At 46.4% G+C, this 27774-nt stretch overlaps 6 protein-coding genes across 7 annotated transcripts; 2 read left to right on the forward strand and 4 right to left on the reverse strand.

Annotated features, from left to right (window-relative positions):
- Window positions 1-194: 194 nt before the first annotated feature.
- Window positions 195-2272, reverse strand: BDCG_05849 (uncharacterized protein; the record flags this gene model as incomplete). Its single annotated transcript, XM_045421546.1, has 7 exons — window positions 195-838; window positions 943-958; window positions 1042-1260; window positions 1356-1727; window positions 1752-1900; window positions 2005-2139; window positions 2209-2272. The coding sequence occupies 7 exons, from the start codon at window positions 2270-2272 to the stop codon at window positions 195-197; spliced, it is 1599 nt and encodes a 532-aa protein (XP_045277409.1).
- Window positions 2273-3125: 853 nt separating this feature from the next.
- On the reverse strand, window positions 3126-9410 carry BDCG_05850 (anaphase-promoting complex subunit 1; the record flags this gene model as incomplete). Its single annotated transcript, XM_045421547.1, has 1 exon — window positions 3126-9410. The coding sequence occupies one exon, from the start codon at window positions 9408-9410 to the stop codon at window positions 3126-3128; it is 6285 nt and encodes a 2094-aa protein (XP_045277410.1).
- A 96-nt stretch (window positions 9411-9506) lies between these two features.
- Window positions 9507-12184, forward strand: BDCG_05851 (uncharacterized protein). Its single transcript, XM_045421548.1, has 2 exons — window positions 9507-9955; window positions 10027-12184. Exons 1-2 carry the CDS (start codon window positions 9897-9899, stop codon window positions 11984-11986), a joined length of 2019 nt encoding a protein of 672 aa, XP_045277411.1. The 5' UTR covers window positions 9507-9896; the 3' UTR covers window positions 11987-12184.
- Window positions 12185-13657: 1473 nt separating this feature from the next.
- On the reverse strand, window positions 13658-18094 carry BDCG_05852 (1-phosphatidylinositol-4-phosphate 5-kinase). The gene is made up of 3 exons (XM_045421549.1): window positions 16386-18094; window positions 15364-16321; window positions 13658-15294 (listed from the first exon to the last, which is right to left on the reverse strand). The coding sequence occupies exons 1-3, from the start codon at window positions 17573-17575 to the stop codon at window positions 14560-14562; spliced, it is 2883 nt and encodes a 960-aa protein (XP_045277412.1). The 5' UTR covers window positions 17576-18094; the 3' UTR covers window positions 13658-14559.
- Window positions 18095-19209: 1115 nt separating this feature from the next.
- BDCG_17211 lies at window positions 19210-22088 on the forward strand. Of its 2 annotated transcripts, XM_045426355.1 has the most exons (4): window positions 19210-19393; window positions 19480-20014; window positions 20112-21400; window positions 21571-22044. In XM_045426355.1, the coding sequence occupies exons 3-4, from the start codon at window positions 21160-21162 to the stop codon at window positions 21615-21617; spliced, it is 288 nt and encodes a 95-aa protein (XP_045281427.1). In that variant the 5' UTR covers window positions 19210-19393; window positions 19480-20014; window positions 20112-21159; the 3' UTR covers window positions 21618-22044. The 2 variants fall into 2 exon arrangements, with proteins under 2 accessions (XP_045281427.1, XP_045281426.1); XM_045426354.1 differs by lacking the exon at window positions 19210-19393 and having other exon boundaries at window positions 19410-21400; window positions 21571-22088.
- A 528-nt stretch (window positions 22089-22616) lies between these two features.
- On the reverse strand, window positions 22617-25419 carry BDCG_05854 (histone H1/5). Its single transcript, XM_045421550.1, has 6 exons — window positions 24803-25419; window positions 24678-24703; window positions 24494-24516; window positions 24231-24361; window positions 23854-24068; window positions 22617-23787 (listed from the first exon to the last, which is right to left on the reverse strand). Exons 1-6 carry the CDS (start codon window positions 24858-24860, stop codon window positions 23635-23637), a joined length of 606 nt encoding a protein of 201 aa, XP_045277413.1. The 5' UTR covers window positions 24861-25419; the 3' UTR covers window positions 22617-23634.
- Between the last annotated feature and the right edge of the window lie 2355 nt (window positions 25420-27774).

Here is a 27774-nt window from a genome sequence, read left to right on the forward strand (position 1 = left end):
CTTGATAGAAAGTATGGAGGGAGATACTAGAACTAAAAACCAAAGAAGAAAATAGAAGAAGACGTAAGGGAAGCATAAAAAGCCCCAGCCTAGCCTACGGGGAATCCCGACTTCAACAATGTTGAAGGAGAAACTAATTTCACTAGGTATACGGGAATTCCAAATGGCCTGGACGGGGGAGAGAATGGTATATATCATGCCAAACTAATAACCCCTGGCCCTTCATCTCCCCTAACCTTACCTCGCGGGAAATGGATATCCTTTGCCCGATATGCACATTCAACGACCATACGCGCCTTTCGAACACTACCCAAGTTGCGCGTCTTCTGAATGCTCGTCAATCTGTCGAGCACAAAACGGCGATGCGCTTCATCATCCAGGCCCACAGTGCCTACAATAAAGAGTGGCCAGAGTAACGTAGGGGAATCGGGTAGGTTCTCCATAAGGCTTATTATCATGTTGACGATTCGGGCTTTGAATCCTGATGGTGATGTCTCCACTACACTTAGTGTAGTGGCTTGGTGGCTAAGGGGCGAGTTGATGCTATTATTATGCTTATGTTTATGATCTTGGTGAGGGGAAAACTTCTCAACGGAATAAAAATAGCAAAGACCAGTCGGGCTCCCCAGGCGTTCGCGCAGGTATAGAATCGCTGCGAGCCTCTTTGTTTCGGCAATCCGTAAGAGGTCCTCTTGGAGGGAGGCGTAGCTTGGTAGCTTTTGGTGGAGAACTCGTAATTCGGCTTCGATATCAATCCTCGCTGTATTGAAATTTGAGATTCTTGCAGTGTGAGTTGATGGGTTTTCATCGCCTTCAAGGCCATTTTCAGCATACAGGTCTGTTGTTACAATAATATATTTGTTGATGGGGATATTACCTTTGACTTCTTTGCTCCTAAGGTTGATATTTTATTTATTAATGTCATGAGGCCCCGCGAGCAACCCATCAATACGTCAATCTAAAGCATTTCAGGTCAAAGAAACATTAGATACGACTCTGACACTTGATATTATCCTGTCGATGTAAAGGAAATATGCATACCTCCTCAAGGTCATCGTCGTCAAGCCATGAAAGGGCTACTTGTGCCACCTCCGAAGGATCTTCCACGCCCGTTCGGCCCATAATATAATGAGCGACAAAATACATCACGAAGAACCTCTTCAGCGTCTCACTTTCACACATTTGATGTGGGAACATTTCCATGAGCTGAAGGCCCCCACGAAGATGTGTTGTCCATGAAGGGGTACACCCATCAGTTATCTAAAAGAACATTATTAAAACACCGTCTGACAGCACAGGCAGCAGGCAAGGAAGGGTTACAGTGTACTTGCATCAAGGAAACAGAGCATCAATACCGTCGCAACTGCTCCAGCACTCGGTTTCCTATGGTTAGTCTCATTCTGCAAGCCATGTAGCGCCTTCTGCTTGAATAAAAATGCCTCCCGCTCATAGGTACTGTCGCCAAGGAGATGACGTTGGTTCGCAGCAATGGCAAGGAGGATGTTTCTCAGCGGCTCGTGGGGTTGTTGATAATTCAAAGCCAGCGGCGTGACGGGAGATAAATAGGGGTTAAATCCCGTGCTGAGTGAGCAGAAAGGTGCAATACCCCGAATGAAATAATCAAGCAGGAAACTCTCGACCGACGAACACTGCGCTAATGGATGGCCCAGGGGCCGGTGTGGGGAGGGCTGGACCAAACCATTCAAAGACTGAACAACCTCTATCAACTATGTCAACGAGCATTTAGCTACCTCCTCCCCGTTTACGCCAAAGTCCCAGTATGTTGTATTCAAAAATAGCCATCGACCTGCATACTGGTCAATGGAGACAGGCTGGAATTCATGACCGATTTCGACTTTTGTAGGTGTTACGGCCTTCGAAGAGCCTTTTGACCATGTTCCTAACAATAGAGAATTGATGCGCAGTTGGTCAGTGAATGTCTCTTGAAACTTGTTCCGGCTCATGTTTTCCTAGAGGAGGAAGCATCGAAAGGTCAGAGCATACCCTCCCGGCCAAAGCGTATGCCCCTCTGAGCCGCATCCTCTCTCCGGAGCAACTTGAGGCCACGAACACAGTGCAGGTTCAGTCGCTCGCATCGGCTGCATACCGGCCATTCCTCGGTGCATTGGACATGCTTTTCTAACGTCAGCCTCTCATGTCAGTTTATGAACGCAAGAGGATAGAGAAGAACGAACACATTGAACGAACCTTTACATCTCCAGCAACCGGTCCGTCGTCGGCTCTCGGGCTGCTTTCTTTCTCGCCGGGTCATTTGCACCAGACTTCCCCCCCCAGCTTCAGTCAGTCGTCCGTTCACCTTGTTGCGGGGAGTTTTTCCTTTCTAGTGAGCCATAGTTGGCTCCGTCTCAACTAATAGTCTGTGGTGGAAATCTGCGAGTTCAGCAATGGTCTCCAAGAGGCTCAGCATGTGTATTCTGTCAAAGCTGTATACATGGCTGGAGTCATCAGGTTGGAGGCATCAGGAAGAACGCGCCATGTACCTGGTTTGGGGCCAGCCGTCCATCTTATCAATCGAAGCCTTCGCAGGGGACTGTTGGCAATTTATTCCGCTTTGGGAAATCTACCGGCGGGACGAAGGGACGAACTGACTCAGCCCTGGTGGCTTGCATGGGTAAATCAAAGATATCCCAGGGCAAGGCGCAATGGAGCCTGTTATTTTCTTTTTCTCTTTTCTTTTTCGAAAGCAGGATATTTCCGGGTCTTGGTACAAAAAAGTTTTGAATATACGAATTCGCTCAGTGGGTATTTTAATTCTCTTGTAGCGCAAATGAAAACGAATAACTCTTCCGAGGTAGGTAAAATACCTCTGAATAACTATATAGTTACACACAAACAATGTTATCTCATGCACATGTCGTTGGGATCTCCCGTAAAATAGAGATATATCAAATCAACCACAACCCTAAGCACAGCTCCACTTTCCCGGAAGTTAACAGTGGTGGACTAATATGGGGCAGCTCGCTTCTACCCGTCGCACAGAACGGGGAAAAAGGGTAAATATGAGCAAAGAAGCTCGGCACGGCTTCCCAGCTCATGCTTATGAAGTTCTGGGCGGGAATAGAGGAAACCCAGTGTTTCTTATCAATTGTAGAATTTCATGTCAGTCACATCTTCCTCACTTCGGCAACCTCGACTAGTTGTCCGCTAGTATCGTTGTCGCCCACTTGAACGCCCCACACCCTCCATCGAGCATCCTCAATAATATCGGTCCTAAGCCACATCCCTTTGAAGGTGTTGAAGCTACCTTTTTCTCCCGTAGCGGATTTTCTTCTCCCCAGGTCGTCATTCGAGTCCAGCCATGCGAAAAGGAGTCTGAGTTGCCATAATCGGTCTTTGACCGTGTCATCCCCGCCGCCTTGGCCAGTTGCAGCCGCCACCAAATGCTGGACCGTCTTTTCAAGTACCAGTCTCGTATCCACCGCACTTGGACGCAACCATGAAGGTGACTCAATAACAATTTTGGATTGGTCCCTGGCATAAATCGTAATTGGTTGCTGAGATGGCAGTGAGGGTATCACTAGCGCCTTGTCACCCATATCAAGAATTCGGAAGGCAGGGAGATTGAAAATCCACTCCCAGAGGTGACGCGCGGGGAATCGGACCTGAATAGATGATTTGCCTTGGGAATACAGGATAGATGCTGCTGCACTCGGCACAGCGTTTACTGTCCGAGAGTAACCCGGGACCGAAGACGAAGGGATATCCTGAACGTCGCTCAGTGCCATCAGGGATGAAGAAAATTCTGAGGTGCAAGACGCATTGTAAACTGCTCGCCTACGGAGGTAAACAGATTGGTTACCCAAGCGGAATTTATCCCTGAGATCTGGGTTACCAGCAAAGTCCAAAGTCAGATCCCAGTGATCCGGGCTTTGTATCTTTACAGTTGCGAGATCATCTAAATCAGGAAGTAGACATGGCCCTGTTGTAACTTGGCTCTCGCCTGTTTTGAGTGTTACGGACACCGGAATTGTTACCGCACGCCGTGTGTCAAGGTCGCGCGGAATAAGACACCTTGGCTCCGCCGCGAGGACCCAAAGATGACGGAAGGCTTGAAGGTGGCATTTGTTATCAAGAACAGTGGTGGGAAATACGGGATAGAAGGAGCACAGTAGAGCTGCGATCCCAAGATTCGAAGTACCCAGCGTATATGTTCCACCTCCCAAAAACAGCATACCAATAGCCATGTGTGCTGCCATATGACTTCCATATGGAATGTCTCCACCAACGTGGCCGTGAAGTGATCGAAGACGGCGGAACACTATGAGATCTCCAGTTCCAGCCATGACAGCAGCTGCAGATAATGCAATAATATCCTGGCAATTGCGAACTGCGTTGCGAGTTAGCTTCTCATCGTAGTTATGCACAGCGAACCGCGATATCCGTTTAAACTGATCAAGATAGGAAACAAGAAGTTCGCGTGCTTGAGGTAAACCAGAACCGGCAAATCGAAGCCCAATAGCAAAGCAGAGCCCTGCAACAATGTTGAAAAATGGCATGTCATCAGTGCTCAAATGATGAATTGTCATCAGGCGATATTTGCGCTTATAAATAGATGGAATATTGTTCTTAATCCATCTATAGCTGGCAGTAATAGAATCCCACATTATTAGGTGTTTAGCCAATGTTCGAAGCAGGAAGATGTCAGGCCGCACATAGTCAAACTGAGCAACCGTGTCGGGGATATCGATCTTTTCAGCGACTGCCGCATCGTTTGATTTCATGAATATTATTGCCAGTGCAACAGTAGCACCGGCGGTGGCTTTATCCAGGATATGAACAACGTCCACATTTTTGGTCCCAACGGCAAGAGTTAGTAATCTTTCCACGATATGCATATCACGGAGCCCTCTTAAATCACTCCCCTTGGCTAAATTTATGAAGCCTAGAGCAAAGCCTGCGGCCAGACGATACCCCTCGCCCCGTAGAATGTCATGGGAGACAGATGGCTCCTCCTGGTCTGTATTTTCCATTTCCGACAGCATGACTTCACTCATCCGCCGGTGTTGGGAGTTGCAGTACAACAACCCAATACCCATAATTCCTGTAGTTTGTGTCAATGGGGACAGATTCAATTCCGCGGCGCCTGGAGGTAACATTCGGGTTACATGAACTGAAAGCAGGCGTGTTATCAGAGTATCCATGGTGCCGAGATAGGAAGCGGAAAGCCCCAGTAGAAGACCAATGGAGGTCATGGTATGTTTAGGAGTCAAATATTTGAAGGCGACCCATTTTGCCAAAGACTTTAGGTGTCCGTTCAAGCCCAGCGCAAGCAAAAATCCAGCGTGTCTATTCGTTAGCTCAATTGGTTTATTATACAATATCCAGGACGTATCAATGCCTTTCGCAGCTTTCGATATAGCGAGTCCAGTCGACGCCCCATTGTGAAAGAATGCCCAGCAAGCTTTATCCTCCGAGAAAGCGGACTTTTCAGCACTAATTGTCACATTCGACGGTTTCATAACGCACTGCAAGGAAAAAGCGGGTATTGGTAGTTTCTCAGTTAAGAGTGGTACCCTGCCACTAAACCCAATCATTGCTCTACCAGCAGGTACTGACAAAGTCCGCAAGACCACAAGCTGAACCAATTCCTTCTGGGCCTCAAGGACTTCCGATTCAGACAAACCCGGGGCCGGTACATATTCTGCGTATGGGGGTTTCATTTGATTCAAGATCCTGAATGCCTCATAAAAGCGTCGATCCTCGCGGAAAATAAGTCGCGTGATGGACTGCCTATCGGCTTCCGCGGAAACTTCGAAGGAATTCACAGTAGTCCCATCGAGCGACGGATTCCCAATCGAATGAACATCACGTGCAGCATCATGGGATTGAATAAACGGAGACCTTGACATTGGAGAGCTGGCCCTGTCTTCCGTCATCGACATGAAAAGATCGTCTCTGTCGATCAATGCGAGCAGTGAACTCCCCCAGTGACTCGGGGGTGCCGGCTGGCACCGAACAATAGCTTCGTGAAGAGGAACACTGATGCCGTCTGGAAGGGTATCAATTACAGAACTCGTTAAACCCCAGCGAAGCAACAGTTCCACCCGGTCTTCAACCGTAGTTTGTGGTTTTAGTTCCGAAATGAAGCCACTCAATGCCAAAGTCCGGGGTGTGAGCCTCATAGCTTGCTGCAGGGTAGAATCCCGGCCAGCTGCCTGTGCGGAACTTGATACGACGTCGAGGATCGTCAGAAATTTCGCTTGTTCATGGTTCAGAGATTTTTCAACAAATGAGAGTATCGAAGGGGGAGGAAAAGGCTCTTCCGGTAAGTCCAAAGCCGAAATCCTGGATTCTTCAAACGCCCATCGATCTATACTAGCCATCTCTACGCTGTAATATCCATTGCGCTTCCAATCCCAGGATTCCCACCCCAGCCATCCACCGATTTGTGCTAGGACAGGGGCGAGAAGGCCAGTTTTTGAATAAGAAGTTTCTGCATTGATAGTAGACAACTTTTGCTCCTCGCGAAACAAATGTAGTCCCACTAAGATCGTGCCAAGAGTAGTTCGTCTTGTGTCGGGGTCACGAGAAACTGCAGTTGGAAGATAGCCCTCCGCACCGATTGCGGCCTCGCCTTGGGGAGACGAAAGAAATTCCCGGGATAACGCCGCACAACGGAGAATATAAGCATTTTTTCGGGGAATGGCTCCAGCCTCAGGGCCGGGTCGATGATCTCCCCAGGAGATTTCTTCGGTAGGCTTCAAATCCTCTTCCAAAACCCAGCCCCAAGCGGAACCCATCATCCAAGACGACCCAACACCATGCGATCCAGCTTCTTGGTCCAACATACTATCCCAGTTGTCAAGGTCAATGGAACTTCCACTACTAGATCGTAGAAACTCGGCTTTTCTTCGCTTAGGTCTCGTTGCAGGTTTTGAATGATTGCCTTCGATAAAATAAACCCCCATTGTAAATAGCACAACCACCATTGCAGTCCACTCTAAATCGTTATCATTATCCCCCTCCCTTCTTGCCTGCAACCATTTCAAAACTTCCCACCAACCAACAAGAATTCCATCCCCGGCGTTATGTGCCCGTCGCAGCACAAACCTGCAGACGTCAAGGATCTGCTTGACACGGGGATTATGCGGCTCCAGTTGTATCTGAATCCTGTGTTTCCGCCCTTTCTTATCAACCACGTCAACCTTGCCCCTATTCGTAGAATGAAGTAGCCCACACAGGTCAAATGAGCCGTCGCTTAAAACTCTCTTCAAACTCCCTTCTCGTGGTCTATTCGGAGAGCTGGTAATTGACATTCCGTGTGGCCCATAAATCATCATACTTGACGGAAGCTCGACTTTAACAAGGCTACTCCAGGGCGCTTGTAATGTCAACTCCCCTCGACCGTCGATCGTTGAGGATAAAATAAGTATCCGCGATACGTCTTCATCCACCAATTTGCAGCAGTCCACAACATTGGGTCCATTCAGGACGCCTGTAGCACGAACAGTGAAGCCTCGGTCACTTAAACCGTGGCTTTTCTTTTCCTTCCTAACACGCGATTTGGGCTGCGCTTCAGAACTTGTGTTGGTCGCAAGAAGGCTTACCACGGACAGGTTCTTTAAATTCTTGTTAAGTATGCAGAGAGCAATTGAAAGCGAATCAGGTGACTCCGAGGATGTGTCCTGGTACGAAGAGATCGTAAACACTTCAAATTTCCGGTCCCTGGGGAAAGTTGATGTACTCCGGGTAGTTTGCAATCCGGACGAAAAGCTGTCTACTTTTACAAGCATCAGCCCTCTCGGTAGACCAGATATAGTTTCTCTCAGGCCCATGCTATCGAATCCTTCAAAGTCACCCCCGTTGTTTAAGCTTTCTAAAAATTTATCAACAGGGGCATCGAGGAAACTACTGCCGTTGCTATAGATTGAAGTGCTTCCTTGAGTTAACGAGTTTCTGTGGTGGTATCCGAAGCTTGAACGACCGGTTTGGCCGCCGAACGATTCTCCCCGCCTACCTCCATAGAACGATGAAGCATTCTGGGTGCCAGTCACAAGGTCCGAAAACGTTGTCCTGTCATTGTTCGCTGCCAGATCTGCACGAGAAAGCAATGAGCTCACTCTTCGAGATGCCCTCATAGAAACACCAATGTCGTCAAACTCGTGACCAAGTTGAGACGCAAAATCTTCTTCATCGTCGGTATTAGGCTTTTGGTTTGGTTTGGACAAATCCGATACAGATCGGCCATGATTTAATCCGCCAAAACTTTCGCGAAGCCCAGCTGGTCCCCGACCAACCGGTGTATTGACACCTACCATATCAAAGTGGGAGCTTCGTCTCTTCGAATGTGTCCCACCCACAGTTGACATTCGCTTTTTAGAGTTGGAGAGCGCGGAATCTTTGTCCCTGTAGCGGGCGGTCCAGATAGTATACATTCCAGACTTTTCGTTCAATGTCACGACGAATAATAAGGGATATTTATCGGGGCCTTTAGCATTTCCATTCGCGGCCTCATCTTTCGCAGAGACATACAGTACTTCTTCCATCGGATCAAGCGCATCAAAACTTGCACCATTATCTTGTGTGGATAGAGAAGGATTGCTAGCGACAACCAATCCCATCTCAGAATGAGGGTCCACGAGACAAAACACTCGAGGAAGAAAAGTATTATCATACATTTTCGGAATCCATTTTAATGGCTGAGCGGGAGATAACGTAAGAGATGGCCGAGCACCACTCCCACCGGAAAGGGTGAATGAATTCTGATATTTGGTTTGCGAAGAAACGAAGGAGTTCGGCGGAGCCGCTGGCACCGTCTTCTTCCACTCTCCTGTGACCTTCCTCTGAAGCAGCAGGCCCCGTGGTGTAGCCCAGACGGCGTCAACTTCAAAAGGCAACGGCACAACATGAGAGTCGCCGTTGACAAAAAATACGTGAGCTTGGGATTTCAAAACCACAACCAATGCTCTACGTAAATTGCTTTCCACATATCCATCGCCAACAGCGAGTGTAGGAATGGCCCCCGATTGTGACGCCACCTTGCCTCCTTCCTGGAGACGCTTCCTCCCTGTTAGATTGTTTTGTAAATCATCATTCGCTGCAGCAATTCCATTGCGGGATGGGTTTTCGGCAGTTGGGCTCTTCCCAAAAGTCCTTGTACTTTCTCCTTCAATCGAGCTAGCTGGGAATGTCGCAAATAAGGCGTCAATTATTTCCTCCTTCTCGATATCAAAGCTGAATGACCTTTTAACTACCCCGCCTCGAGACCAAACAACGTAATTATTTGTGAATATTATCTCCTCCTCCAGTAGACTTCCAGTTCCATTATCGACAGCGCATATTTTCCAAACAAACTGGTCGTCAGAGGGGTTTGCCGGCAGCTTCGACTCGGCCACGAGGTATGGTATTGCAACGGGCTCGTGGAGGCCCAGAGAGCGGACTGAGGCCATTATTGGAGGCGGATCGGTAAAATTTCCCCTGAAGCAACTCCGGCCGGTGAGGATAGCATTTGGAGCATACCCATTCTCACGTCAAGGAAAGAGATTGTGGTACTGAAGCTTCCGGGCTGGGCGAATGGCGGTTGTTGGTTGTTCCCATGGCTGTATTAAATATTTTCAGGTGTAAATAGACGCGAAGCGCGACTTCTCCAAACCTTGTGGCGAACTCCCAACTACATTTTAAATAACATTTCACCAGCTAACAGAACACTGAACGCAACGCAGCCAACAGGTTGTAATAATCCTCTAAGAACCGCTACACGAAAAGCTCAATCACGATTCTCACGACTCCTTATTTCCTTTAAGAGAAATGACAACAATTCCGTGCGCTTAGCCATCGACCCAGCTACCCAGTGCGATTCTTTTCACGCAGATATCTTGCAGAGGGTCTTATCCTAAGCTCTCCTCTTTCCAGCTGGCAAACAAGGGGGACAAAGAATGTCGAGCCTTTCGTTCGACCCTGTTGTCCGACAGAGAGATAATGGATGGCAGCTAAGGTACCTCACAAAAATCTAAGCTATTGCATCACTCCAATTTCCTTGACCTTTAAACCTAACGAGAAAAATAGTTACCAGCTGCCGCATCGAGTCTACGATACGAAAACCTATCCTATACAATCTTCTAATGGCTCTACTATAATAATATATGGCCACGACCTTGGAATTCGGATCTTGTGGAGAGGTGGAAGAGCTTTTAAATCACAGCAGCCTCAGGCAGAGGAGCAAAAACAACCAAAGCCGAACGGAATGTCAAACGAGGACGTTATCATGATAATTGACTCAGATGAAGAAACACCTGCCCCAGAAGCTAAAAAATATAATACACAATCTGTGGAATTCGAAGCCGAAGAGGACGAGATCGATCCCTCGCGCCCATTTCATGATATACTGCGCCATATTGATATCCAACTCGGAGGGAAAGTGCTAGGGCTGGCGGTCCCGACCTTTTCTTCAGAACAGCTCCGATCAACACTAGAGTCGTATCCACAGATATTCTCTAATGTTGCGGTTTTTGCAGCTGCTTGCGCTGATTGTTCTATCCGACTTCTCACCATACCCCTGACACCTCCTTCAAACCCTGAAGATAGTTCAACGTGGGGGCTTCAAACCGTTACACTGAGCGCTGGATCCATTCAGGCCATTCCAGTAGGAGTTGCCATCACTGTCACTGCGCGAAAGCCGGGCAACACTGGTAATCGATACAGACCTCAGAGCCGAACCCACGGCACTAAGGACTTCCCCGATTCCGGATCTGATAACGCTTGGGATATTCTAGTAGCTATAAATTCCGCAGAAGGATCTGGCACTCTTTCGATCCATCGGGTTCCTATCACTTACCAGCCTGACCAGCCCAAAGATTCCCTGATTCTACCACCAGAGCCTGCTCTCCCGATACAGCACCTGCTACTACCGTTTCCAGCAAAATCTATTTCATTCAATCCTTCCCAATATCCCTCAGATTGCCACTCGCATCTTCTTGTATCGTTCTCCAGCGGCAGCGTTAAAATTTATTCTTGCCTGGCGTCACCATCTCGAAAAACCCCTCCTGACAGGCGTGGGCTGTCCAGTGACACCGACCCCAAAGAAGCGGATGGCGCATGGTTAATTACTCTTTCTCCAGAGTTCTGCCAGAATTCCATAGGCATTCCCCGACGAAAACCTGTAGTGGATGCAGCATGGGTCCTTGGGGGCAAGGCTGTAATGGTCCTTCTATCAGATGGATCGTGGGGTATCTGGGATCCAGAGGGAGCAGGCCCTGGGAGCAAAAATTATACGAGTACTTCGCACGATCAAAATACGTCGTTCACTAGAGGCGGTTCAGTGACATCGTTTGCGGTCTCTGGCTTTATATCCGGACCTGTACCGACCTCAAAGCCACCTATATCGGGAGCAGTCACAGACACTCGATCCAGTTTCGCACCTATGACTCCATCAACCCGTCGTCTCAGAGAAGACACTCTCTTCAAGGGTTCTCCAACTAACACCACATCAGCATCCTCAACCAGAGGTGGTATTTCGGTAACTATGACCAACATTTCAAAGGACGGACTTCCTGATGAATCGATTCTCATCTGGCATGGTGGTCAAAATATACGGATTCCCAGTTTACTATCTCTGTGGCGAAACAGCGCCAAACCCACTGGTCCATTCAATCCTTCAAGTCGCTGCAGACCAATTCCAATTGACAATCTCAACCTCCTCGGAGAAACTCAAAATGGAATCACTCAGCTGGTCAATATTTCATCCTCGGCCGATAAAGGGGGCAACAAACCTTTAATCCCTGATGTTTTGATAACGGCCGAGCATCAACTCATCATACTGACACCGAAACCATCAGCACCGGGACCAGCGGAATCTGAATCCGCCTTCCAAAAGGTCCTGAACGATTCAGTTGAAGGTGACCAATTTATGCTAAGGAAGGGAGAGTTGGATCTCGAGGGCATGGACAGGGTTTTATCTGGTATGGCAGGAACCAGACGGCCAATCGACGCGTTTCGGAGCCCACAAAAGAAGGGAATATTCTCCTAGGCATGTCTGCTCTTATAGATGCCCCATGGTCTATCTGCCTTCAACCCTTTGTCTCGGTTCCCCTTCACTCTGTCGTCAACACCGAATCCAACGAATGTCTTCATAGTCTATGAAACCGAAGAGCAGAACCCAAACCAAATAGCTCCTGTTTAGAGCCCAAATACATGTGCGAAAGAAATACAGTTAATGATTTTTTTTTTTTTTTTTTTTTTTTTTTCAATTTCCCCTTCCATCATCATCTTCCTACTTCGCAACCAGTCAAACCAATCCTTCAATTCCTTTTGGCCATTTTATATCACCTTCTTTCCCCTTCATCCTTCCCCATTTCGCTACGCAAGGTGGAGCACAAGGCGAGATACCATGTCTTGAAATTTAACCACGCACAACCCATTCCTTCGCCCGTCACGCAAAGTGTCGTGTTGCAGGTTTTGTTTTGCGGCGGGGTTAAATAGGCTCTGTATTCGAAGCGATACATCAAACAGCCCCCCTCCTAAATCCCCATACACACGAGTCGATGAGTCGACAAGAGGGAAGTGAAGGGCGTCTTAGGCTCGAGAGCGTGATCAGATTGGACGTCACGGAGAATGATGGGAAGGGGGGAAAATTGGGTCGTTATTTTTTTTTTCGCCCTGAAATTCCCTACTCCCATTTTTCTATCCGCGATGTCATTGCTTTCAATGTCCTTTTCTGTCTTGCTTCTCGGCTTGCCCTTCTACTCTCCCTGTATTTGACATGGCTAAGGGGAGGGGTACATCTCCGTTTATTTTTTTACCGTAATTATGATGCTGTATCTTAAGTATTAATTATACGAACGGAGGGTAGGTATTCCAGGGCAGGTAAGGCTCAGAGCAAAGTAAAAAGCGAGTAGGCCGGCATGTAAATTGCTCGACAGAGTACGTAGAACCGATGATAATGTAGTTGATAAGTATAAATTGAAGAGATCTAGGGTCATAAAGCAAAGAAGTTTGATTTTCTCTTTTCCCTTATTCCTGTATATCTAATGCCTTTAGTTATGAGGCTTCTGCCACAAAACAAACCGAAGGAAGGGGGGGGGGGGAGCGGGGGGGGAGCGGGGGGGGAAGAATCCATACAATAAAAACACAGAGCCCTGACCAGGAAAAAAAGAAATGCTATGATGATGGAACCCAAGGGGGGTATCAAGCGGGAACGAAATGTAAACACCAGCGAAAACCAGGCGGAAACAAGGCACACAACATATTGAAAGAGGCTATGCCGCATCGCAAACCCAAACAACATAAGAAATGAGGGGAATATTTAGAGAAGAAGACCGGAAGGGGGGGGGGATTTAAGCCGTCAGATAATTCGAAGCGGATGCCCCCAAAATAAAAGGAAAAAGAAAAGGAAAAAGAAAAGGAAAAAGAAAACCGAGAACGAATAAAAAAGGCGATATGACAAACCCAAGGCTAATCATGATTGGTATATAACCTAGCAATGATATGTTTATGTAGTAGTAGTAGTAGTAGTAGTAGTAGTAGTAGTAGTAGTAGTAGTAGTAGTAGTAGTAGTAGTAGTAGTAGTAGTAGTAGTAGTAGTAGTAGTAGTAGTAGTAGTAGTAGTAGTAGTAGTAGTAGTAAAGTAGTAGTGGTGATGGTGGTGGTGTGTTGAGTGAAAATGAAAGCAAGGACGAGGGAAAATCCCACCACCCCCATGCATGCCTTGTCCTGCCTTGTCCTGCCTTGTCCCCCTTCTTCTGTTTCCGTTTCCTAGGAGGCGTCCGCGCTCATCCCAACTAGCTCCCTTCTCCCTCCCAGGTGTTTCCTTCCTCCCTATTCCCATTTCCCGATTCCCCGATGATAAATCAGTCAATTCAGTCATGATATGTTTATATACTCCATGCAAGGTGCAAGAGAGGTAGTAAGTAGAAACAAAAAGAACCAACAAGGTAAAAGAAAATAAGGGAAAAATGAGGGTTGGAAAAATATAAGGAATGTACATGTACATGTACATGTGTGCTAATGAAGAATAGTGAAGAAAGGAAATACTGACACCGAAATTTGACTCCCGGCACAACAGCTTTATATTTACCTGACGAGGGGTTTCTTATTTTCTATTCTCTCTTTTTTTTTTGAACGAAGAGTCACAAAAACAAAAGAAATTTAATGGGAGTCAAGCCCGGAAAGACAGGTGTATGATAAAACCGAATACGGAGTGTTCAAACCAGAAAACTGCAGGAGAGATACGGAAAACACGATAATTTGCGAGAGGAGCAATAGAACATACATGCCCACCCTTATCGAGAGGATAAGCTGAGTTGCAGATAATAACAAGTAGGCAAAAATAAAAGAAAGAAGAAAAAAAGAGGGAGGGTTAATGAGAGTTATAAAAAAGTTTCTCATACTTTCTCTCCCACAAGAGTTAGACGAGGTAGTAAAAAAAAAAAAAAAAAAAAAGAGGTAATGGAATGCTTGTGCGTGCGGCGCGTGCGGTGAGTGTGTGGGGGGATATCATATGGGGTCCTCTTGATAAAGGGTAGAGGGGCTCGACCAGCGTAACAAACTAAAAATGAAAAGGATCTATATTATATTAAGACAATAAGAGAAATGTAAATGTAATCAAAAGCGGGAATGGTCAGTAGGTGATGGCGATGGAGGCTGTCGTGGGAAATCATGGGGTGTCGGCGGGAGACTCTTGAATTCTAATGAGCGCATAGCCTCAACCATACCCTCCCGTATCACTACTTTTCCCTTCCCATATCCAATGGATTTCGGAGAGTCAGGTTTGGGAGGCGGTGGAGGCAGTTGAGGAGGGGGCCCAGATGGTCCAGTGGCAGTACGGAACTCGGGATTCCAGACGTCCCCATTGGGGATTTCTTCGTTCCTTTCATACTCCTGTGATTTTCCCCTCCGCTCACTTTTTTCGCTAGGACTGTTTCTCTCGCCCTTACTCCCTGTGCTCCCAGCTTCCCCAACCTCTTCAACGACGGGTAGAGTGGAGGTGACACCAGGCATATCGCTAGAAGTGGCCCGAATGGTACTTAAGACGTGTTGATTTGGTTCTGGATCAGTTGCGAGATTTCTGCCTGCTTTGGCCGCATCTCGCTCAGCCCTCTCCATGACTCGCTGAATGTCTGATCGTGGGTGGGCGTGAGAAAGTGATGTACCGTCCGTAGAGCTTTGGCCTTGTTCTTTACTTTGCCTCTCCCGTTCAGTTTCTTCTTTCGACATGGTGATGCCTGTGATGAAATTGAGAAATCGCTCCCCGTACGAGTCAGGAGGTATTGGGGAAATTTGGTTTCGATTATGCGAAAGCCCTTTCCAGAAGTGCTCTGCCTTCTTGACCATACCATACTACATATCAAGAATAGTTAGTTTAAAACACCCCGTTAGTGGTCAGCAGCAAGAAGATAAAAAGCATACATGTGTCAAACAATCAATCACACCAAGATAGTATATCTCGTCTCCCGGCTGGCCGGTCTCATGTGTAGCACGAAACCCGCCATCATCGGAATAGAAAGCTAGATTTTTGCGTTCATCAAGTATCTCGTCCGGGAGAGCTGCCGTTTGCTGAATTGGCACTGGTTTTTCCCGTTTGATTATTTCTCGAAGTTCCCTTGCCTTCCGAGCGTTCTCTAATCTTGACGGGGTTCTTGTGAGGAGATTGGGCTGTTGTTCATCACTCCGTTCTCCACCAGGTTGGAAAACTTGAAGGGTTTTATCTCGAACATTTTCAGCGTTCCCTTTCTCCAGGTCATGTATACCCACTAAAAGTGAGTAGTCCATGATCTTTAGACGCTGAAGTAAGGACACGTCCCTCTTAAGTTGGGCTATAAATATTTCCCGTTTCATAGGGCCGAACTCAAGGCGCCGATTTCTTCGAATCCAATTTAGATCCTTCAACGTTGCCCTAGGATTTTTTTCAAGGTCCTCTTCTCGAAAATCTCGTCCAATGGTTGAGCCTTTAAGATCATACATTTGGTGTATGTCTCGATGAGGTGGAAACAAATTATTCATAACAACAAAGTGGATTTTTCGACCATATGCCATCTTTACCCGGTGGAGGCCATAAAACTGGGAGATTAAGGTATTTGGGTTGTTTTCGATGTGTTCGTAGTAGTCGCGGAGGATTCTTCGTAGGAGTTTATGTTCGGCGTGATGGATGGTTTTGATGATGTATTTATAGTCTCGAGAGAAGTAAAAGAAACTACCGCTTTTACCTGGAGAACCCAACTCAGACAATATATACTTGCTTGTTAAGGACACCAAGTAGTCCGCGGGGTCGAGTTTGAATTTCGCACGTAAACGGCGGAAGACCCAGGGAGCGTAGTCCTTGAATTTAAAATCGTATTTGGCGGAGGGCGTCAATTCATTACCAGTTCTATAGAGATGTAAACGTGAGTATAAAGACACCGGGAGAGGAAATATACTTTGCAACCACTTACATGTCAAAAGAAAATTTGTGCTTTGCTTCAAAATCGGCATCGGTAAGCTCGCGGTCCATTTTCGCGTTGGTTCTTGAAACCGTAAAGCGAATCCCAGTTAACATGTTATATGCTGTAACCCAGTTCACGTGGTTTTGATCAACTTTTGTACCGACAATAACACGATCCTCGTCCTCCTCTTCCCTTCGCCTTCGCTTGCTAGCTCGTCGTTGCTTGATCATTTCCGCCCATCGAGCAGCATCTTCTTCTGGAGGAGGCTCATCTGGATGAAGATCCGAATTTAGCGACCGGGTGGTTCTCCGGGCAAGGCTGAGGGAGGGTCGTCGCAGGCCCGACGTCGGTGACGCAAGTCGATCACCACTTGCAATTGTATCTTCGGAAGGATTCACATGGGTAGGTAGGGACAAGTCGCGGCTGTTCTTCCGTGCATTATGAAATTTAGGGACTTGAAGAGTATGACGTTGTGATCGAGGGCTGGTTGGAGGTATGGGGATATCTTTGTCGGTCCGGTTGGAGGCACTAGGAGAGGAATGGCGATAGATAGGTTGTAAGGGTATTGCTTCAGGTAGAGTGAGAATAGCACCATCCATCATCGAAGGCTGCAAAGAGGAAGGCGTAGTAAACTCAGTAGCAGCAGCGTCATCGGAGGCAGTCTGGTCACCGTTCACCAGGGGTTCGGGGCTTGTGGACCTAGGTCTTGACGATGTACCATTCGTCTGATGGGCTACCGCAGTTCCATTCAATACCAATTCCAGCTCAATGTGATCCGTGAAACCATTAGTGAGGCAATCATGGTGTGTCGGAGTCGAAGCGCCATTTCCCTGCTCCTTGTCTCTCGCGGGCCCCGTAGTCACCGAAAGGAGACTTCCGTTTGTCGACTTGGCGGTCTCTTGACCGTGGGGAGAAATAGCAGATCTTGCAGTACCAAGGGCACCCAAAGATGGCAGACTTCCCCCCTTGAAGTTAGTGACAAATTGGTCAGAGGCGTCATCGACACAGCCATTCTCCCCATTTACATCAGGGGTCCAAACGAAAGTATTGCTTATAGAGGATTTGTCGTATGATTTGCGAGTCAAATGGTCGTGGGTAGATGATGAGGAGGAGCCGACTTGGTGATGGTGGTTATGGCTGTGGAGGTGATTGTGGTGGTGGTGGTGAAGGAGCTGAGGTTCGCTGGTAAAGGACGGCATGGTGAAGGGGGAGTCACGGACAGCAGCGAACTGGGGAGTAGCGGTCTTCCTTTGCCACTCTGGAGCAGCAGTGACTTGCGGTGGGAGGAGAGAAGGAGAAGGGCAAGACAGAACAAGGCCGTCGAGACACCAACAAAACCGCTATGGTGCCCTTGCGTCTGAAAGAGAATGGTCTGCGATAAGAAGCACGGGGGGACCGCCTACCTACTACGCTTAGTAGGTGCGGCAGACAAGGCAATGGGACATCAGCATATTAAAGGGTGTGTGCAGCAACAGGAGAGACACAACAAAGAGGAAGCGCTGTCATGTGAGCGGGGACATGTAGCGGAATCCAGCAGCGACGGGGGGTTGTGTATAAACCGCCAGTAGACGGGGAGGTGATTAAGCAGAGTGGCTGTTAGTTCGTAGTTGTGGTGGTTGTGGTAGAGTTGGTAGAGGTATTGGTTGGGCGCTGGAGGTGCTCGTCGTGGTGGTGGTGGTGGTGGTGGTGCGTTGCTCGGTGATGGTGGCCGAGTGGAATTGTACGGAGTAGTTTATCTCAAGTAAAACTCAGCCACTTTGCTTCAGATTGAGATTGTGCCAAGCCCCGCTAACCCCTACATATCCTGCACTAATTCTAAATAGGAAATCGGAGTCAATTCTTTGCAAACCAGACGTGAGAACAAAACAGTTACACAGTGACTTTTTTTTTTTTTGACTTGTTCTCTTTGGATGAGAATAGTAAAACAGCTATATCAATTCAATAATAATTCAGTGCTAGCAGAAAAGCTAGATAAATCAATGACCTTTCGATAAGTGATTTTTTAAGTGTCAGCTCAAAAAAGATCAAAAATCAAATACCATGACATTTTTGAAATATTAAGATAGAAATCATCCACATCTCTTCTATTATATTGAAAAATCTTATAGAGCTAGATATATCCCATATAAACCTCCGAGTATTAATATTAATAATACAAAAAAACTGCATACGATTGAGAGGAAGGGGGTTAGGGGCCGGCAGGCAAGCAGGGAGGCAGCAGCAGCTAGCAAGCTCTGTTCTCATAGAATCCGGCGGATACGAAAGGCAGGGAGGCAGGCAGGCAGGCAGTGGCAGCTAGCAAGCTCTATTCTCATAGAGATCTCATGGATATGAGGAGGCAGACTCTGTATCTTCTTAATGTTAGTGCAAAACTCTCACACAAGATATTCTAATGTCACTCATCTTCAAATTATAGTATCTCAATGAATATATATCATTAAAGTTTCTGTGATAGCACAAAATGAAGCTAGAGAGATGAAGAATCTAAATATATCATTATAATAATTGATGTATGAGATTGAAGAGGATGATGTTTTTTGTATGAGAGAGGGCTGAATCTTTACATATTCTTTTCTCAGACTCTACCATACTGTGTATACGAGATTTTGAGTTGTTCTGAAGATCTGAGGCTTTCTATTGGTTGATAATATTAGTGGCAGATTCCAAAGAGGTTAGTGACTCGCTAATCCAAAAGTAGTTAGTATGAATTGGGCTGAGCTGAGGTCACGGGGGGGCGTTGTGGCTGTTCAGGTTTGGCGCGGGTCGTTCGGGGGTTAGCGCAGGTGCCAGGTTGGCAGTTCGCAGCCAATCTGCACCCTCGCCTGTCACATCCGCCTCACCGGGCTCTACTAACCAGGAACCACCACTATAAACCACCAAACTAACAAACGGGGCAGCACGGCAACCCTATTATGCATAATAATGCAGAATGCCCCGCAAGCCACAGCAGCCGCCCCATAGGCTTCGCGCATTTGTGCTGTGATGGATGCGGCAAGGCGAATTATTAATAATGAACGGTGAGGGCTGCGATTCCTCTAGCCTCCGCCCTCCTCCATCTACTCCGTGCTGTAAATTGTAATCTCAATCGCTAATAAAAGCCCAGCAAACAGCGATCTCTATAAAATATCAGGGCTAACCGGACCAACTCACATTGCGGAAATGTTTGCTGCGCCGCAATCGACAGGGAAGATAAGAATGTCGGGTGCGCAGCAGCACTGCTAGGACCCCCAAGCCTAAAACCTCCAGCAGACAAGACACTGCGAGGAATCATGGCAGACAGCAGATCTTAATGTTTTCGGTCGATCATAGGTCTGGCATTCGAAGTGGTATCCTAAAGTAAACGGCAAAACAGCACAAACCCCTACCGGCTCTTCCTCGATCTCGATATCTATCCCCTTTCTTATTCGGATTCCTAGCAGGCTTTCCGAACAACTCGAGGTTCTGTCTGAGACAAGCAGGAAAATTGGAAATTGCCAATCCAACTCATGCCTAGGCGCTAGTTTGCCAATTTTCTCTCGTTCACCCTATCGTTAAGTCCAAGCAATGTGGATGTTCCACAGGTCAGTACTGTTGTAGTGATCATCACTCAGCAAAACATTTGTTCTCCAGCTAGCGACTTGTTAGTTGGCAAATAGACAGTAAGGATCTCCAAAGATTCTTCTGCAGTTTCCATCCATTATTCAATGCTTCTTGGCTCTGATCAGTTTCTTCGCGGCTTCCAATGCATCATTTCAGCTCTGCCACACTTGTGCACATTTTTTTGGGCCAAATGCACCTGGTATGAATCTTCCATTCCCTGCAGGCTCGCACACACTAAAACGGTAGAGAATAAAACTTGAATACGAAGCAACATCCCGAATCATCACTATTATTGTTTTGTTCTCCTCGAGACCGACATTCTGCGCAAGGAGAAGAGCGAACACGCGTCACCTTGAGCGTTCCTCGTGTGGATAGGGTTGATGATGCTATTGACCGCAAACCTCCACAACTTGTCTAAAAGTAGAACAGCCTCTACTCGAAGTCGCGGCTCTCCGGTCAGCAATCTGTGGGCTCAAGAAATCCATCATCAGTCAAGACCACAAAAAGTGGCATCCGCGGTATTCAGTTGAACTAGCTTCCGCAACCCCTAGACAATCTCAGTCAATCGTGATAGTTGAATTTTCTATATTCATACTACTGTTCAGCTAGAAAAAAATTCCCATGGAATTTTTTTTGCTTGTCAATCTTTTCCCGGGTTTTCACCTCTGGAAGGCAGCACGCCAGACCAGCAGCTCCAGCCCGGGTACGGCTGGTGTTGCTTGTCACTTACTTCCCATCCTCAATATATTATTGACATAAAATACTATCCCAGGATGCAATTGTCATTGCTACTTTGTAACAATCGCATGAAAAAAGGATATTGCTATGGAAATCCCATATGTTGCGGATTGAAAATGAGCAGTACGGATCCGTAACTAAGTAGATCAATATTTCTTATTTGTTCTCTGCTGGCGGATCGTCGCAGTCTCAAATTTCGGATATCCTACCACCTAGGAGTTCACTACCACTAAGGGGGGGGGTCTGAGCGCTCAACCGCAAAACGACATATAAACATATATGTTTGCCTAGCACGTTTCGTTCCTGTCTGCTCTGAACCTCTTTACTTTTAATCTTCACTCTCAATCCTCTTCATAATTTCAACTTCTCTACCTCTCTCCCCCCTGATCACTTTCGCATCCCGCCCTCCCGCGCCTCAACCCCAACCCACTACACACCGCCCATACAAAAAGCAAACAAAAAAAATATGAAACACAACCCCTTCCTGCTGGCCCTCTCCGTCGTCCTCTCTCTCTGCGCGCCGGCATACAGTCAAACCGATAACCAAATGCCCAAATGCGCCCTCCCTTGCCAAGAAGCCGTTGAGCGTGTCACAACCTGTCGCAAGGACGACTACAAATGTATCTGCGAGCCGGAGAACTTCAAAAAGATCGCGTCGGAATCGGCACCGTGCGTCTATGAGAGGTGCGGTGTCGCTGTTGCTTTGAGTAAGTTTGGATTTTATATATATATATATATTGATTATACACCTCAAAAAGCGGGAGGTGGGAAGGAAAAGTAAAAAAGGAAGGGAGGGTTACGAAATCAGAGTGGATCTTTCCAGGCTTCACGCTTTGCTAACAAATGACTCTTAACACTACGAAAAATGTAATAATAGGCGAAGTCATGCCCGCCGTAAATGAGATGTGCGAAGCTCATAAGTGAGGACGGAAACGTGAGGGCGAAGTTAGCATAGTACATGTACATGTACATGTACATGTTACATTCATAAAAACTTCAAGGTCTACGTGCGTTTTATCTATCCGGCCAGTTCCAATTATAATAATATAACAACTACAACGGCTGGCTTTCTCTCCCTCTCCTCCCTCTCCTCCCTCTCCCTCAACCACACACCCCCATGAGGGATAGGGATGAAGCGGGACCTAGGCCTAGTTAATTGTTGGAAATTCAGAGGGCGATCAAGAATCCTAAACCTGGGTGTTTTCAGCCGGACAATATACAAGACGACCCGAGTATTTATTTTCTAATTTCCCTTTGATTAAGATGTGTCTGGCTATGGGGTGAGAAGTGATAGCAGCTATCAAATGAAGTCACACTTGTAGACAAGTTCCTTTAATCATTTGGAACAAACAGCTTTTACATTATATCCTACTTGTTTCCAACCAACATGTAAGCTCATGCAAAACCAGGACACAGACAATCAGGCACAATAGGTACATGTACATGTACAATACCCGGAGAAGAGACATATCTGTAATCACACGTACATGTACCTGTACAACGTCCACTAGTAGCTTTAACTTGTAAGGCAAGGGAGAGACGGGGGAGCTTGGAGCTTGGAATTGGTCTGTATGGGGTATATAGTCCAGGTGAAGAGAGACATAACCGGGAATCTTCTCTCTCTTATTATAGAAACACCAACTTTTCCGCGCAAAATGCCCCTGTAAACATGACCTCACGTGATGTCATGTGCACCCCCTTTTGAATTCATGGATGGGATTGAACGGCCGGCTCTGCGGCCTGTACAGCTCTGATTAATCTGATGATGGTGATAGGGGTGATAGGGGGTGGAGGTGGTAGGTAGGGGGGGCTGCGCAAGCAGCAAAGCGAGCATAAGCAAGCATTTGATGTTTGTTATATATGATACACACATATATATATATATATGTATATGTATGTGTGCACGCAGATACACATTTCCCCTGCAGACCAGACCCCCATCTACATCTGAGAATGGTAATACTCAGAAAGGCAATGATGTAGATGAAAATGTCAGTAAGATATATAAAAGATAGAGAGAAGAGATGAAATCTTTCATCAACAAAATTGTTCATTTCTTCATTTATGTACATGATGTACATGTAGTTACAGTGCAACCCCCTGACAGGTCCTTCCTTCTCTGCACCCAAAAAAATGCAACAAAAACAGACACAGTGAAAATTGTGTACTCAAATAGTTAGTTACTCTGAGTCCCTGCCACATGTACTGTCTTCATACAACTGATAAGAAGGGAGTGTTTTATCATAGTAATAAGAAGAATAATAAATAATAATAACGTATTTCCCCTCCACCCCTGTTTTTTGTTCCCCGATATCTACTGTCGTTCCTATTATAATTTATTCCACTCACCACCTGTTCCTATAAAGTAGAACCAACCACCAATCCGTAGATAGATATAAATATACACCATTATAGACCCAGAAGCGCGATCAGAAACCAACAAGAGGTTAAAATACGAGCTATAAATAAAAAAAATTAAAGAAAACACGATAATAAAAACGAAGAAAGGGAGGAACAATTTAAAATTAAGAAAAGAATAAACGTATCCCCTTACAACAAGAATATACAACACACTACGCACTCAACACACTCACTCAGAATAACGACATGGGAAAAATGAAGGGAAAAAAAAGTATTAATAAACCGACAAAACAACAGAATACAAAAAATACTAAAAGACGCAACCCATCCATTTCCATATTTCCTACCTCGACGCCGTTTCGTACCAAATAATAAAAAATGGGTGATTCATGGGCACAGTGGTTCGAAAAATAGCAAACCCCAGGGCTAATCAGAACCGTGGGAGAGAGACACACACACAGAGAGAGAAAGAGAGAGAGAGCAAATATATAAAAGAGAGCCAGACCCTTAACCCATGAACGCAGAACGAAAAGAAGGCATAATAACTACATGAAAAAGGAAAGAGAATAGCAAAACGAAACTATGCTGCTGCCTTCTTCGGTGTTGCCTTCTTTGTGGGGGTCTTCTTGGGTCCGGGGGTCTTCTTTTTCGGTGCGGGCTTAGCGGTTGTTTTTGTGACGCGGCCAGATTTTGTCTTTCCTGTGACCTTGGGAGCATCAACTACTGCTGGGACCTGTTGATTGTGAATTGTTAATATACACAGAAAGCATTGGGATGGAATTGGTATGATGAAACGTACAACTGGGGCCTTGCGAGGCTTAGCAACGTTTGCTTTTGGTTTGGCAGGAGTCTTCTTGGGGGCAGCGGCTTTCTTCGTCGTGGTGGTGGCGGCTTTTGTGGTGGCCTTCTTACCGGGTGTCTTTTCCTTTTTGGCAGCAGCAGGCTTTGCGGCAGCCTTCTTAGCAGCGGGTTTGGCTGGTTCCTTCTTGGCGAGCTTCAGAGGGCCGGATGGACCTGTAGGTGCGTTAGTTTTTTGTTGACAACGGAAGAGACGCGCGTCATGATTATATCATGGACATGGCATCATTCCTCGGCGGAAACTTGTAGGACGCGCCGGGGAAATGATGTTCACACGGTAAAGAAGGGGGGGGGAATAATAAATGGTGCGCGACGAACCCTTTGGTTGAGTGAAATCGCCCTTCTCGACACCAGTCTTGACTGCACGGTTGAATTGGGCATCGAACGCGCTCTGGGAAGTCATATTGATTCTGTTGTTGGCCTGGACATATTTCTTAAGAGCCTGGCGACTTTAGATGAGAAGAATAAACGGTTAGTCTCTCATGTCAACACTGACTGACGCGCACGTTAGTGTCGCAGGGGGGGGGGGGAGAAGGGGGACGACGGCGAGGTCAGTGACGCAACGCCCGAAAAAAGCTTACCTGCTTCCATTGCGTTCCTTGAGCTGTAGGGGGAGTAGAGTTAGCGAAAGGAACCAAGTAGAAAGTGACGCGACAAAGTTGTGGAGTGGAGATAAGCTCCCATGGTGGTTGTGGCCACTCGGCAAGCTAGGCGTCACGAGGGCCTAGAGAACAAGCGACCGTGGCGCGAAGATGATGGACTCACATTAATGATGGCATCCTTGATCATATCTATATTTCGGGAATCAGCAAGGGCACGCGATCACAAATATATTGATGGCAGATCAGGAAGATGATGTGGTGGCGGAAGATCAGGAGCGGAAGACATACCTCTGTAGGACGCATGGGTGGCAGTGGGCTTGGAGGTGACGGCTTTCTTGGGAGGCATGGCGACTGTGGATGATGAGCGTGGATTTCCTTTGAAATTGTGAGAGAGGATGATGCAGTTGATTATCGACGATGAACAGACAGGGTACCAGGAGTACGAGGCGATGAAAGCAGAATGTGGTGGTTGCTGTTGTGGTAGACGGATCGCGATGGAAGTGGGAAAAAAGAGAAAAAAGATGGGAGTTGGGAGTTGGGAGTTGGGCGAGGGAAAGCGTGGGCGAGGCAGCGGGGCAGCGCGCCTTTTATAGCAGCAGCCAGCCCCGAGCAGGATCAACCCATCACATCACCCTTCCCTCGCGTACCGTACGCCAGACGGTTCCCTTGATTCGCACCACCCTGTTGCCGTCTGACGTCTGATATTCTTCTGGCTGCTGCTGGGGGCTGGTCTCGAGCTATCTGTGCTTGTTCTCGTCTCTTCAAGAAAGCCCTCCCGCTTGGTGGGTGAAGCATCACATCACACACCCCTCGAGGGGGTTGGTTGATCTTTGGACGAGGTTGGCTTCCCCCCCTCCTCCTTAGAAAGTAAATCATAAAACCCCACTGGTCTCGCAACTATCGACCTGTATAATAATAATAATAATAATAATAATAATAATAATAATAAATAAATAATAAGAGGTCTTCGTTTTACCTTCTGCTATCTCTACACTGTTTGAAGCACATTTCCAATTACAGAGTATACACCATGATACTTAACAACTGTCTAGCTATGCCATTCTCTTAACTTATAGTTAAGGACAACTACTGATTGGTGGTCCTTGCATGTATGTATTCGTTGGCCGTTGCGGAGTTGATGCCAACCACGCTCAGCTCACTGACAGGTTCATGAAAAAGCTCCCCCCCCAAGCAGCATCTTGAATGGTCTGCGCGGGATGTTTTATGGTTCGCATTGACGGGATAACCACTGGTCTGGCCAGACTCACTTTTCTGTTTCACTCGAAGCGTTGACTTGTTAACAGTTTCAGGCTGTTTGGGATATCATCAACGCGATATCAACTTGCGTCCTTCATTGCTAATTAACATTCCAGTTACAGCGAAAACACTCTCACCTCACGGCAGTTAACTGATATTCTCTCGTTCAAGAGCCAAAAAAAAAAAAAATCAAAAAAAAATCAAAAAAAAATCAAAAAAAAAAAAAATCAAAAACATCAAAAATCAAAAATGTGGACGCTGATGGAAGGCCTAATCTAGGCATATATTGGGCTGCGCATATCCCGCAAGCAGAAACGAATCAGAGTCAAATGGTCGACCATATTTTTTTGTCTTCCATTTTTCCACTCTTCGATGCTCTTTTTCGCCATCCGCTTCCATTCAAGCGCAAACACACAAAATCAATCTTGAGTGGTTGATCTCAAACCTTCCACTGCGTTCTTAGCCTTGATCCAAACCTTGTTGTACCGGCATCATCCCTCTTCCCCTCCCTCCCCTTGACTCCCAAACCTCCTCGAAATGCTTTATCTCTGATCTTTTCCAACACACAACTGTTTTCGGTTCATTTAATAGTTCCTGGCCATATTTACGCCTATCTTCATCATATTTTCATGATTTAATTTTGCAAATACCCGTCGTGGCTGCTACATCAAGATCAGATCGTGACCCAAATCACTCTCTTGGACCCCGTTGGCCCTAACCCCCCTCCTCTCAGGACAACAACAACCACATCGCAAAGCGCGCAAAAAGTATGGAAATTGTTATTGTATTATTAAATAAATACAAACGATATTGTTTTTATGAAATACAAACGATATTGTTTTTATGAAATATCACCCCGTATGCGGTTGAGGATCACGACAAAACATGGATGTCACCCGGTCGCATGCCTACCCTGATCTTTCAACCACCAAACGGGTTCAGACTTCCATATTTTGGCCATAGCTTTTTCTTTCTTTGAAGGATCTATTAGCAAGGAGTTGGATTTCTAGTTCCTTGATTATCATTTTTACTCATTAGATTTTTGTTATTCGTTGTTCGCTCAGGTCACCTCAGGGATGAGAAAAACCGAGGACGCTAAACGACCCTTGGAATGCGCCTGATCAAAAACTTCGATTCGACAACTTCAACTCCCACCAAAGCCACAGGCTCATGTTTTTGATTATTTATCTATTATATCTAAGGATAATAATAGCTACACATATAACAGGCGTTATACGTCGTCTTCTACACAAATCGCGCTTGATTGTTGAAACTGAGGGGTTGGGTGGCGCGTCCTGCTGTCCTTCGGTTAGGAAAGCCCTGGACCACTCGCAAACTGTCCTCCCGCACATTTAACAGAGCAACAACCACCAGAATCAAAATCGAAAATCTAAAATATGATTATCTTTTCTTATTGTTACATGGCCTATTTCGAAATTCAAAAAATCAGTCAAATAATTATTTATATTTGCTGTACCAGGGCTATCTATCCAGTTCACTCCCACTTGCAAAACGACCCCAAAGAAGATTTATTCAGTTGCACTTTTTTCTCTTTCAACCCGAATATTTTCCACAAACCACCCTAACAGACACCTTCAAACAGTCTTACCGTTTAATTTTATCGACTCTAATCTGAGAAACAGATAGCATCCTAAAGTAGTAGTCATAGACCCGGGCGCGCGCTGCCCTGATTCACAAGGTCTCATTGACCATCAATTATCATTCCTTGCCTTCTCCGTGCGTGTGCCCAACAGCAAAGCAACGCTGTAGAATAAATCCATTGATTCTCAGATATCTCTGTTGTAGGCTATCAGCCTAAGAACGGAGATAGTATGATTTTACCCTATCAGGGTGTGTGTGTGATGATGGAAAGCATGAATCCATCGCGTTGTTTTTATTGAGGTTTTTTATTTGCGCGTAACCTGGGGAGGAGAACCGCCACTGCACGTTTTCGGGAGGGATACACGGAATATGTAACTTGGTTGAAATATTATATTATATGA

This window comes from Blastomyces dermatitidis (genome assembly GCF_000003525.1).
Source record: "Blastomyces dermatitidis ER-3 genomic scaffold supercont1.6, whole genome shotgun sequence".
Classification (NCBI taxonomy): Eukaryota; Fungi; Ascomycota; class Eurotiomycetes; order Onygenales; family Ajellomycetaceae; genus Blastomyces; species Blastomyces dermatitidis.